At 42.4% G+C, this 12,791-nt stretch overlaps 1 protein-coding gene across 25 annotated transcripts in view; it reads right to left on the bottom strand.

Annotated features, from left to right (window-relative positions):
- Positions 1-12,791, bottom strand: part of TENM3 (teneurin transmembrane protein 3) — a 1,226,612-nt gene that overhangs the window by 59,353 nt on the left and 1,154,468 nt on the right. For all 25 annotated transcript variants that reach the window (XM_074951193.1, XM_074951194.1, XM_074951199.1 and 22 more), the window contains 3 exons: positions 12,458-12,674; positions 11,316-11,435; positions 10,633-10,894 (listed from right to left, as the gene is read on the bottom strand). In XM_074951193.1, the coding sequence (XP_074807294.1) occupies positions 10,633-10,894; positions 11,316-11,435; positions 12,458-12,674 (599 nt within the window). The remainder of the gene's footprint in view (positions 1-10,632; positions 10,895-11,315; positions 11,436-12,457; positions 12,675-12,791) is intronic.

The following is a 12,791-nucleotide window of genomic DNA, read 5'->3' as shown; positions in this document are numbered from 1 at the left end:
CAGGCACAATTACTGATAAGCAATTATTAATTGTCAAATATCTGCTCTTCCCATTTCACCAATCATCACTGAGAGCAGATGACACACAGTACTGTCATTAAGAAAGTGCTTAAAATTGGTGATATTTGTGTTGCCTCTAAAATTACTTTTGCAGTGCCTCAGCCCAAGTTGCAGAGAGTATAGTGGATGCTCCTCTGAACTGGAGGGTAAACAAATCTCTGCAGGCTAAAAATGTAAAGACCCATCCAGAGATATAAGTAACTGAGGATCTGTTCCTTTACTAAGACCTTCAAGGTAAAACAACTCTTTAAGATGTTTGAAGGACTCCCACGCTGCACTTAAAAAGTGAACTAACAGATGCTGTTCTCTTTCTGGAGGAAAAAAAAAAACAACTTGAGTAGAGAAACAAAGGAAAACAACATCCATAAATGAACACAGCATGATGGTTCCTGTTAGTCCCAAAGTTTACTCAAATCTTCTCTTGCAACCAGAAAGTGAAGATGAGTAGTGCTAAGTCCTAAAGCATCCATCCACCTGCTTAGCTGAGAGAACAGAAAGTAAACAGGCCACTCTGGCGGGCATTTTCAGAAAGCTCTACAGTGGGTTTGGATGGCTGCCTCATTAAGAACCAGGAGGCAAATTCAGGTCTTACTGAGATGAAAAACTGACTATTGCTAGGGTAAGATTCACAAAGGGGGCTCAGCACTGCAACTCCTAACTTTAGGTGCTCTGCTGCTTAGTAGAATCCACAGCCCAGACGTAGGCACCCTGGCTTCCTATGGAATGCATGGGGAGAGCTAGGCACCTAACCATGGATCCACAGCCAGCAAGGTGAACGAGGTGCTGCTTATGTTAGCCACAGGAAATGCCAAGGAGAAGGGTGTGGCCTAAGCACTGCCCCCAAAGGATCTTAGGTGCCTAAATCTGGGTCAGAGGGAGGTGCCCATCTTTGCTTGGGATTTATAGTCATGAGCCCTATCCTCTCCTGGAATGAAGTGCCTAAGCCCTTTCTTGCAAACACAAGTAAGAGAAGCTGCCACATACTCCCCCTTATAATCTTGATCCAGGGGTTAGAGCGCTCACCCGGGATGTGGGGGATGCTGATTCAAATACCCCACTTTGTGTGATTAGGTCTGAACCCACATCTGTAACCTCTCAGGACAGCACCTAACTTCTGGCCTATGGCATAGCAACAGGTGGGTCTCTCTCCATCTTTTCTGTTGAAGCCGTTCCACTTCGTATAAATACTTAAATATTCAGTGGATCCGGGCGAGAGAATGATTTTACATCCCATTGGTTCGGGCACTCAGCTAGGAGGTGGAAGACCACACTTCAAGTCCCAGTTCCAATGACTTTAATTATACAAAGTTGAACAGCTTCAACCTCAGAAACTGAGGGGGAGACCCTACCAAAGAACACCCCACAGCTCAGTGGTTGGGTGCTCACTTCTAATGTGGAAAATCCAAGTTCAAGTCTTTGCTCCACATTAGATATAGAGGGGACATGAACCTGGGGCCCAACATCCTTGGTGAGTGCTCTAACCTCTGGGCTAAAAGGCATAGACACCACAACTACCATAATTTTTTGCTAGAAGGCACAGGCACCACCACCACCTGCTCCTGTGCTTTGTGTGGGGACTGATCTGTTAGGTGGTCTCTGAGAATGCCTACTGGATTGGGTCTCACAGGGGACATAGATGGGGAATGTTTACTAGGTTTTAGGTTTGAGCTGGGGGCCTGGGTGTCTGTCCTGATGCAGCTGTGCACATGCTCAGTGGCAGATTTTTAGGCACCAAAAGGACTTTTAGGAGACTAGGGACTTTAGGCCTAGAGACCTAGGATTGGGCAGCAGCTGAATGGGCGTTTTGAGGATCTAAATTTTGGACTTAGGTGTCTAAAATGGCACCCAAATCCCTTTGTGGATCTAACTCCTAATCCTGGAAATGTAACAAGTCCTTACAAATCACACTGTTCCACTAGATGTGCTCTGTCTTAACTGAGCTCCCTGAGAACTTCGGCAATCTAGAGGTGAGTAAGGAACATGCATTCCAGCCCTCCTCCTGAACCATTAATTCTCTAACCTTATTACTAAAAAGTTAAATCAGCAGACACAGACAGAGTTTCTCACTGGTGTCCGGATGGTGAATCAGTTAAATGAAGAACTAGAACTAGAAGGTCTTCAAGGACAAAAATCAGAATTCATCAGCTCAGCCACTCTGCTCATACACTAACTTTTCCCAATAGGGAATCAAAGTGTCTTGAAGAATACTAATTCTGCAAGGGGATGAAGTAATATTCCAAGTACCAAAATACTACACTGAACTACTAAATCCCAAAGGATGAAACATTGCATTTATGCATGATCAAGCCTCTTAGAAGGACAATTGTGGAACACTAAACCTATAGTACTCAGATAAGGGTCATCTCAGTTTCCACAGAAACAGAGAAAATCTGTCCTCCTGAGAACTCAAGTTGGCCCATTCAGCCATACATGGCCCAAGAGACCCAACTTACCCACGTTGCAAAATGCCTTAGCACTGCAGTACTGACTATTGTAAATCACATCTCAGGCCTGAATTAAAACAATATGGGGCCATAGTGAGTATGGTGAAACTAACTGGGGTTGATATGCACTGATGGATGCAGGACTGGAGAAGATACAGTCAGAGTGAGGTAAAGAACTCCTTCCCACTACTGAGTTTGGCTGCATTGAGCAACTGCCATGAATGCTCGAAGGCCCAAATCCACAAAGGGACTTAGACATTGCCAACATTGAGTATTGCAGTGCCTAACTTTTAGATGCCTAGCCACCCAATGGAATTCACAAACCCTGAACTGGGTGCCTTGGCTCTAAATACAATGCACAGGAAGAGAGAGGTGCCCACAAAAGGCTTAGGATCCACAAAAGCCAGCATGCAAGAGACGGTGCTGCCTAAGCTAGTGAATAGCAGATGCTGAGGAAAGGGGTGGATCCTAAGCCCCACTCCTCTAAGTCTGGGCTAGAGGTAGGTGCCTCTCGCTCTGCTTGGAGAGCTGGAACCCTCTCCTGGAGTCAGAGGCCTAAACCATTCCTTGCATTATACAGATACAACAGAAATGGGAGCTGTAAAAAGCTTTAGGCAGATAGAAGCACAGAAGAGGTATAAATCAGGATATTTACAGATTCCAGAGGTATAGAAGTATAGAAAATGAAAACTGCTGGACCCAAGCTGGAGAGGATAAATCTTGGAGATATTTGATGAAAGGGTCTATCCCCAGACCTAGATAAAGTTCTCCAATCTTTAAGGGAAGTCATAACAAGCTCTGTCAGGGTTTCCTCTCAAATTATTGTAAGGGATCTTGTGAGCAGCAAATCAACAGTTCGGCTTACAATTAAGACCAAATGAATGATAGAGCTCATCCATAGAACTGAATCTCCAATGACACACTAGAACTGAACAAAGACCACACACCTGCTGACTGGTCTCACCACTAATTAAACCAATGATAAGTGAAGGGAGTAGAAGAAAAAATCTTTGTAGTTCCTATGCTCTCATTAGGAGGATGTGGGGCAGGAGAATTCACTCTGGACACCAAACTGAGCAAGGGCTTGCAGAAACTCCAAGTCAACCTTATCATTTTGAGCATCCATGGTATTCAGCTATGGAAGTGTAGGGGAAGAGAAGCCACTAAAACTCAACTTCAAAATGGCTCCTCGTCAGGGCCACAGAAAGATTCATCCCACCAGCAATATGGAGTGTTAGACATACCTGGACAAGGTTTATAGTGGGAAAAGAGCTCCTTGTTGTTATGTTGTTTGAGAATCTCCTCGTAAGAATGGCCCCTGAAAAGGGGTTGTGACAAAGTTCCTCCTCTGCCTTGGTGGGTCCTGCGCTTATTGGTGGATTTGCTCGCCTCAGAGGTTCATGGCAGACCTCAGTTTGGCCACTTTTGTGGCTCAAATCTGCAGTTCACTCAATTAGCCTCATCACTGGCCAGCATGGGGAAAAGGAAGAACAATTCCCGCAGACTCTGCTGATCCACCTAGTGGATCAGGGAACAAGCCAGAGACCTTCCCGTCTGGTGGAACCCACAGTCCAGGTCAACTCCTCCGGTATCAAGTAGGGAGTTGGGGGAATGGAGGGATGGGGGGAACCCGGGCATGCCCGGGTTCCAGCCCAGGGCCCTGTGGATTGCAGCTGTCTACAGTGGTTCCTGTAACAGCTGCGTGACAGCTACAACTCCCTGGGCTACTTCCCCATGGCCTCCTCCCAACACCTTCTTTATTCTCACCACAGGACCTTCCTCCTGATGTCTGGTAATGCTTGTACTTTTCAGTCTTCCAGTAGTACACCTTCTCACTCTCAGCTTCTTGCTCTTCTTGCTACCAGCTCCTCACACACACACCACAAACTGAAGTGAGCTCCTTTTTAAAACCCAGGTGCCCAAATTAGCCTGCCTTAATTGATTCTAGCAGCTTCTTGATTGGCTGCAGGTGTTCTAATCAGCCTGTCTGCCTTAATTGTTTCCAAAAAGTTCCCGATTGTTCTGGACCCTTCCTGTTACCTTACTCTGGGAAAAGGGACCTACTTAACCTGGGGCTAATATATCTGTCTTCTATCACTCTCCTGTAGCCATCTGGCCCGACCCTGTCACAGGGTGGAAAATGGAGGTTATGGAGGGGGCAGAGAGGGAGGTAAATTCGATCGCATAGTTGGAATGGATGATGTACCCACCTGACCATCGTTATTCCACTCTAGATGTGGAAAAAGAGTGCTAAATGGTGTGTGGGAATCGGCAGGTGGTAGCCTAAAGTATCTTTTAGATGGGGGTTGAGATTGGGATAATGAGGTTGTCACAGAAGGTGCAGGGAAAGGGAACTTCTGAACCCTGTGACCACAGGCACCAACTTTGTGGATGCTCCGGGGCTCAAGCACTCATGGAAAAAAATAGTGGCCAGTTTTCAGAATGGAGAGAGGCAAATAGTGTTGTCCCCAGGGGCTTGTATTGGGACCAGTGCTGGTCAACATATTCATAAATGATCGGCAAAAAGGGAGGTGGCAAAGTTTGCAGATGATACAAAATTACTCAAGACAGTTAAGTTAAAAAAAGACTGCAAAGCGTTACAAAGGGATCTCACAAAACTGGGTGACTTGGCAACAAAATGGCAGATGAAATTCAATGTTAAATGCAAAGTAATGCACATGACAAAATATAATCCCAATTTTACATGCCTAAATTAGCTGTTACATATCATGAAAGAGATCTTGTAGTCATTTGCGGTACTCTGAAGCACTATGTTTCCAGAGTACTGCAAATTTATAAGAATCCTTTTCACTGTGCCTGTATCATCCTGAACTCATTCTCCAGCTTCAGAAGACTTAAAAATCATCTCCAGTCATCAATAGAACAGACACAACTGAATAATGTAGCTGTCCTTAATGTGCATCAAGACAACACCAGGGAACTAAATGCAAATAAGATTGCTGACATTTTCATCTAGAAAGCAACAGTGAGACATAATGTCTTTAAACTGGGACGTTAGTGAAGATAGCTTGTAGGTGATTGGAATGATTCCAAGATACTGTAATTCATGGCACATCACAATAACAGTAGCTGCTGTCCTCAAAGATGTATCTGCTGCATCTACTTAACTGGTCTTCCTCAGTGAGAGCCTGAAATCGAGCTCTCTCCTTGTTGATGAAGTCTGTGAATTTGGAATAATAGAATCATAGGACTGGAAGGGATCTCGAGAGGTCTTCTAGTCCAGTCCCCTGCACTCAAGTATTACAATAATTCAGGTAATGATATTTAGCCATCAGTGCTTGGTAACTGGCTATTCTGAACTGAAGTCTAGTAGAAGCGAAGATTATTCCTCCCAATAAAACAAGCAATTTACCCTCTTTATCGACTGGAGTAGATCTAGGATGTTGCTGTCTAGATCTGTCTATGGCAGCTCAGACAGCTAAAGAGTTAGGAACAAGATGAGAAAGAATGAGTTCAGGATGATACAGGCACAGTGAAAAGGATTTTTATAACAAGATGTCCGCCCTTTTGGCTGGGACAAAATAAAGGTTTTTTTCCCTCGTGGGGGTAAGGACATAAGTGGCTGGGGTATTCCAAACTGTACTAGCTGGTTCCAGAATGGCTTCATTAACAGGAAGTACTATTTGGCTGGATCTAGACAACTGGAGGATCTCCACGTGTTTATGCTGAGGATCCTGAACCTTCCTTAAGGGAGATCCGTAGCTCCTGTGCAACCCAACATAACAGTTCCTGAACCTGCTTCTAGTCATTAGGGGGAATGGAGACATGGGAGCAAGTGCTTCATTGAGAGATGGTGAGGGCAGTCTGGTTGGTACTGGCAGAACTGCTGGATCCAGCTCATAATCTTTCTCTTCCATGGCGTCAGGAGGAATCTCTGGCTGTCCTCTTGGTGAGGAAGAGTGGACTGACTCCCTAGATTGCGTTGACTATGCTGGATGATACAGGCCCCACGCTCCCCAGTTTGGCCAATAAGGTGGGTCAAACAGTGATTGTGAAGGTCCCCATGGCATGGGGTATCAACAGTTTTGAGGCAGTTGTAGGTTTGGAGGTTGGTTCCAGACCAATCCAGGTCACTTGTCTAGGAAGGCATGCCTCAGAGGAGGAGACATCGGTTCATTGGGTGGTTCAGAATTTCCTGAGAAAGAAAATGCTGATTCTGCATCCATTAGCAGTACCAATGGTTCCGTTGTAAGGAAACCATGACTAGATGATGGAATGGGAGAGAGAGACTCTTCCACTTAAGTTGCAACTCCTGGTGGATTTAGGACCTTCTTTGTGAGGGAAGGACCTGGTGGTGATGGAGGCTGGGGATCTCAGAGATCAAAGGTGTCATCAGATGGAGCATAAGACTGCTCTCTCTAGAGTGCAAGGGATCTTGTCCATATGAACTAACAGAGCTGGAGCAATTAGTACCAGAGGCACTGTTGCTGCTGGAGTGCAGTCTGGTACTGACAGAGCCCTGGATTTGTGGACTTTCTTGTCATGACCCTGTGACTTAGAACATCCTAAGTCCACATAGGCTAAACAAGAAGACTTGCCCCGGGTCTGACTGCGGCCTCATGGAATTCTCCAATAAGTGCTTCTTAAGGCAAAGTTCCCACCCCTCAAAAGTATGACCAGGGAACTAGTAACACGATCTACACCTCGCTGAGAGGTGCGCAATCCCAAGGCAGTAAAGGTCATCATTGCCTGAGAAGCAGCATGGGCTGGAAGCACAGATTTGAAGCTCAGAATCCTGGGCATAGTACGGGGCAGAAGGGAATTCCTCCTGATGGAGAGTGTAACTATTAAATTACCAAATTTAGCTAAAAACTATCAGATAAAGCTCTAAAATGTTTTACAAAGTATATACATATGTATTTGCAGCTCACAGAATAAAGGAAGATGAAGCTCCAGACACTGGAGGTGTCAACCCAAGCTATGCAGTGGTAAGAAGAAACTGGAGAGGCGGTCAGTCCACTCTGCCTTTTATCTTCCAAGTTGGAGGCATGAGGAGAGCGAGGGCACATGCGCAGATTAACAGACACTGCTGTCAAGAATTCTCCGACTTGGGCGCATGTGTAGCCATGGAGGAATACGCATAGGGACCATCACTCAAAGAAGAAAGTTAAGTTTAGACTCTAAGAGGCACATTATACTTGTTTACTATGTAACCATTTCTGTTTCCACTTGTTATCCCTACTCTCTAACTCTTAAATCTCAATTTTTGCTAATAAAGTTATGACTGTTTCACAATAAATATATTTTAGTGCTGTGATGTTATACAGGATCTGATCCTGACTTGTACCTGTCAGCCTGTGTGTATACTGTTCCTCTGGAGAGAGGATATCTGGTAATTTCTGAGTGTCCCCAGTGACGAGGCTGGATACTACAGTGGGGATGCTTTCAGAGGATTCAGAGGCTAGGATACACCTACTGTTAACCTGCAAGGCAAAGTAGGGGATGGCAGAGGCCTGAGGAGATTGTTTTGGTGGGCAACAGACTGATGGTGTCAGGGAGCTGACACCCAGATTAGCACCAGTAACTCACTCTCTCACTGAGGCCAGGGGGGAAACAAAGTGATCCACAGTCCTGGGCACTCTGAGAAGTGTCATACCAGGATCTAGTCCTTCTGCTCCAATGACTCATATTCACAGTGGAGCAGCTTCAACAGGAGAGATTGAAAGAGCTCCACATCAGAATATCCCATAGCTCAGTTGTTAGGTCACTCCCCGGAGAGAGAACAGCTCCCTGGGGGACTTGAACCGAGCATCTCCCACATCTCAGGTGAGTACCTTAACCACTGGGCTAAAAGTTATGAGGATGCAGCGGTTCTGGCACTGGCTGTTTTCTGTGAACTCATGTATTGGACCATTCCACGAAGCGAGCTGCATGCTTACCAGCTCAGACCCAACAGGCAAGTTAGACAGAGGAAAGACTATCTTTCTCCAGTCTGTGGAATGCTCGGGGGCTTAGGTGTCTGTTAGGTGCCTGGCATGGGACTTCAGTGCATATACGCTCAGGCAGACACAATGGCACCTTGGGAACTTTTAAGGCTAAGCAAGTTTGGTTGACTAAGGGCTCAGTGGAAGCTGAGCAGGTATTTTGTGAATCCCAGTGGGGCCTGATTCTGGGATTTAGGCACCTACAGTGGCAGTTAGGTGCCTAAATCCTTTTGTGTGCTGCACTGACTCTAGAGGTAATGATTCATCATCCCCTAAAAGTACTGTTTCCAGAAGAACACTCTTAGGGTTACAGTACCTTTAAGGGATGATGAAGGGTTACCTCTAGAGTTAATGCAGCACACTATTCTCCCCTGCGTGTGGTGCTGAGTGTTGCCAATCCACATTAGCAGGATGGTTGATTAGCAGGGAACTGGGGAGTTGCTCCTCTATGTTTTCTATGCCAACTCCAATCTCCCCTACAGTAAATCTGGCTCTGGCTCTTTTCAGAAAAACAAATGCAAGCATTCCTCAGAAACTTAATGGATAGTTTTTGAATAGAATAAGCTGCAAATCTGAATTTGTACTGGGAGATGTAGCATTATGCACATGCTTCTGAGATTAGAATCTGACCTTCATGGAGTATATTAGTCTTGATATATTTGTGTAACTTCCATTAGAAGAACTATGAGTTATGTGTATGCATTGAGTGGAGAAAACAATCCTTACTTTGTGTTTTTGCATAGTCTAATTATTAGCTTTTTGCATGAATAATTAGTGTCTTACCTTAATCAAAAAGTGCTCACATTAGCACAGGTCAAACAATAAGCCAGGTGTGAAGATGGCTTTTTGGAGGGGGATTGTTTTTATTTTTTTAGATATGCATATGTAACAAAAAGATTTTAAGGTTCTTTACAACTAGCATTGTACATTATTACTTTTCCTTGTTTTATAATAATATATTTGCCACTTCCCATCAATTTTTGGAACCAAATCTATCATATGCTGCCACAACATGAAAATTGGAGCTATTTTGAAATGGATTGTATTATGCAAATAATTTTTGACTTAAGTTGCAGCTATCAAATGTAGAGAAACAGCACTGAAGGATAAAAGCCTATACTGGCTAGCCTAGCCTAGGCTTAAATATATTTAATTGCAATTTGTTTATACTTTACCAGTTCCTACCATGAATTATTTTATTGTTTTGTCCTTTTCTTAAAAGCTCTAAATGTAACCAATTTTAATTGCACCCGCTATGTTCCCCCTCAGGAAGCAAGGATATTTCTTCCTGAAGAGTTATAAAAACATGTTCTACACAGTTATAATGAAGCAAGCAAGCAAGCAAGCAAGCAAGCAAACAAACGAAATAGCTAATTTAGCAGGAAAATCCAAGATGACTATCATTTCTTCAAATGCAATTCTATTTGGGAGCAGAGGAAAATTCTATTAGTGATTAGTTATTTGAGATTCAGGAATGTAATGTAATCTATATTAGAAACAAAAAATCTTCAAAGCATATATTTTTAGTTCAAAAGTACATTTTTGATAACTTTAACCCAACTTTAGGTCTTGCTCCTACGAAGTGTGGAGGTGTAAAGGTTTCAAAAGGTACTCAAAGTGCTCAGTGCCCTGCAAGATCATGTCCTTAAATATCACAAATGCAAAATTTCTCACTTACTACTGAAAAAATACAAATGCACATAATATTTATTAACAATGAATTGATAACATTAATCAAACTATAGTCCTATAAAGGCTTTGCAGTGCAATAAAAAAACCTCATCTCTCACTTGCAATTTTATAGGTGTGTTCTTAAAAAATAATAATTTTGAGCACTAAGGGCTGACAGTCATAAAGTCAAATACACAAATCTATGCCCATTTTGAACATGCAGGATCATCAGATCCTGTAAGGCAATGCACAGCTAACATCTGTCAGTTCATGACACGCAGTATCTTATAATTATGGCAGGCATGTATACAAGTCAGGTATTTGCATGCATGATACTTTTGTGCACCTGATTTTGAAAATACATAATACTGGTGTTAACTTACTCACATATAGCACTTTTTCACTAATTATGCAACATTCTTTATTATTATAGATCAGCAGCATATATCTTCTTCATGATAATCTAAACTACATCTGATAGAAAATGTTATTTAGTTTAAAGCACATTGTACCTGTGTCTCAGGGATAATGGGACTGTCTTCAGGAGAAATCCTAAAGAAGGTAGATAAAGGTGATGACACAATGACAGGGTTTGGCCTCACAAATCCACTCAGATCACAGCTGGGAATGTCATTCTCTTCCTTCTTCATGACCAGGGTATCCATGACATAAAAGACATTCCACGGAATCCACACTGTGTGATACTGTGTGAGGAATGGTGATCTTTCAAACACCAGAGTTAGAGATGCACCACCATTTGCCACCAAGTCAAACCTAAGAGAAATCATAAGGTTATTCAGCAAAGTAAAAAGAAGTCTCATACTGTGCAAAGCCATTTACAGTTTGCATTTTATGGATCTGATTCTTCATCCTGTTGCTCCCGTTTTATGCCAGTGTAACGCAACTGGAAGCAATGGAAAAGTTATTCAAATTACATTGGTGTAAAACTGGGGTAAGAAAGTGGAGAATATGGCCTCTGTGTTTGAATAAACAAGAACTTTTTCCTTTCTCAAAATAATAATTAAAAGAAAATAATCAACAAATAGGAAAATGTCTGATAACTGTTTTTGCAGTATTTACAAAGGAACAGTTTGCAGTGATAGTGTCTACAACGCCTGGTGGAACAAGGCTTTCAAATTAAGGAAAACTGCAATCTCCATATTCTAATGATAGAAGTGGCTGGCAGCAAACTTACATTCCATCTTGGCGAGTGATTGTATAACCATATTCTGGATAATGTAAAAAGGAGACATTAACTCCAATGAGTGGCGTTCCATCGGCAGTTAATACTTGGCCCCTGATGACAGATGCAAGGCTGTGGGAAAAGGTGCAGAATTAGATTACGCAATTATTTGCTCAGGTATTACTAGCATGATTATCAGTAACACAACTTAAAAAAACAAACACACCATTACATGGCATCTATGTAATCCATACTGAGACTCTGCCAAGCCATTGCCCTCTTATAAACTCTAATTTACATTCTCTAACTGCTTCTATATTTACCCTGTATATTTAATTTGGTGCACGTTGTCTTGAGAGAGTTACCAAGAATTTAGGGATGAATTTTTAAAATTTATAAATTCTAGGCTTTCCTTCTGTGTCATATCTCTGGCATTTTCATAAAGAAAAATGTACTTTCCAATTAATTCCAAGGCAATCTGTAACTCTGTACGGACCAAGAAGTATAAAATGTAAAAGGGGCAATAAGGAACATTTGTGTACCAACTTTTAATCAATTGCTGTGCCCAACTGCATCAAATGCTGCTAACTGCAGATTCAGGAATGCTAGTGTAAATCATCTTCTTTCACTCAGTGAGATGTAAAAGACACCTGCTTTCAGTTCCTGGTTTATTTTTAGGGCATTACTACTCTGTAAAGCACCAGTCAAACTGTATATTGCAACCATACTGTCATGCACTTAATAATCCTATTACATTAATTCATAATTAATATTATTTACTGACCTCAGCTTAAAAAGTGCCCCTCTGCCTTTCCTTCTGGGGTATTTTCATTGGTTTGATATATTGCCAACTGAGCTAACCCAAATCAACTGGTTAAATGAAGATTTATTTAATCTTGAATGAAATAGCCTCTTAGAACCTAGGTACTAACATGGCAAAGTGTGTGTAACTCACTAGCGCCAGCCATTTGAATTTTTGTAAGAAATCAGGTAAAATAGTCATATTAATATTTTAAAAAAAATTAATGATGCATTTGTTGAAAGCCCACCCCATTAAATGTCACAATTGCAGTGGACCTCCTAACAATGTGAATCATATATACACTTTAAAATATCATTTTATGCTGATGAAGGAATGATCTACTCATATTCACCTCTTATTGAAAGGATTTTCTCCAGGTATTACATGGGTGCTGTCCGGCCCTGTAAGAAAACTGATCCGGTCATAAAAAGATTTGGCAGCTTGCTGAGATGGTGATTGTTGGCTTTGGCTAATGATATCTTGGGGATCAGGCAGTCCACGACAGTAGGGCTGATTTTGGCAGGAACTCTGCAAGCAGCAGTCAGGATCCATGCAGTCAATTAATCCATCTGTGGGCAGAAATTCAGACAAATGAATAATACTTCTTTCTGTTCTTTATATCTGAATGAGCAATTAGACACAATTTTCATTCAGAGGGATTTAAAATTATTATAGTATGAAATAAT

Source organism: Natator depressus, chromosome 4 (assembly GCF_965152275.1).
Source record: "Natator depressus isolate rNatDep1 chromosome 4, rNatDep2.hap1, whole genome shotgun sequence".
In the NCBI taxonomy this organism is placed as follows: Eukaryota; Metazoa; Chordata; order Testudines; family Cheloniidae; genus Natator; species Natator depressus.
Note: the sequence above shows the minus strand (reverse complement) of the source record. Positions and strands in the feature narration are given on the sequence as shown.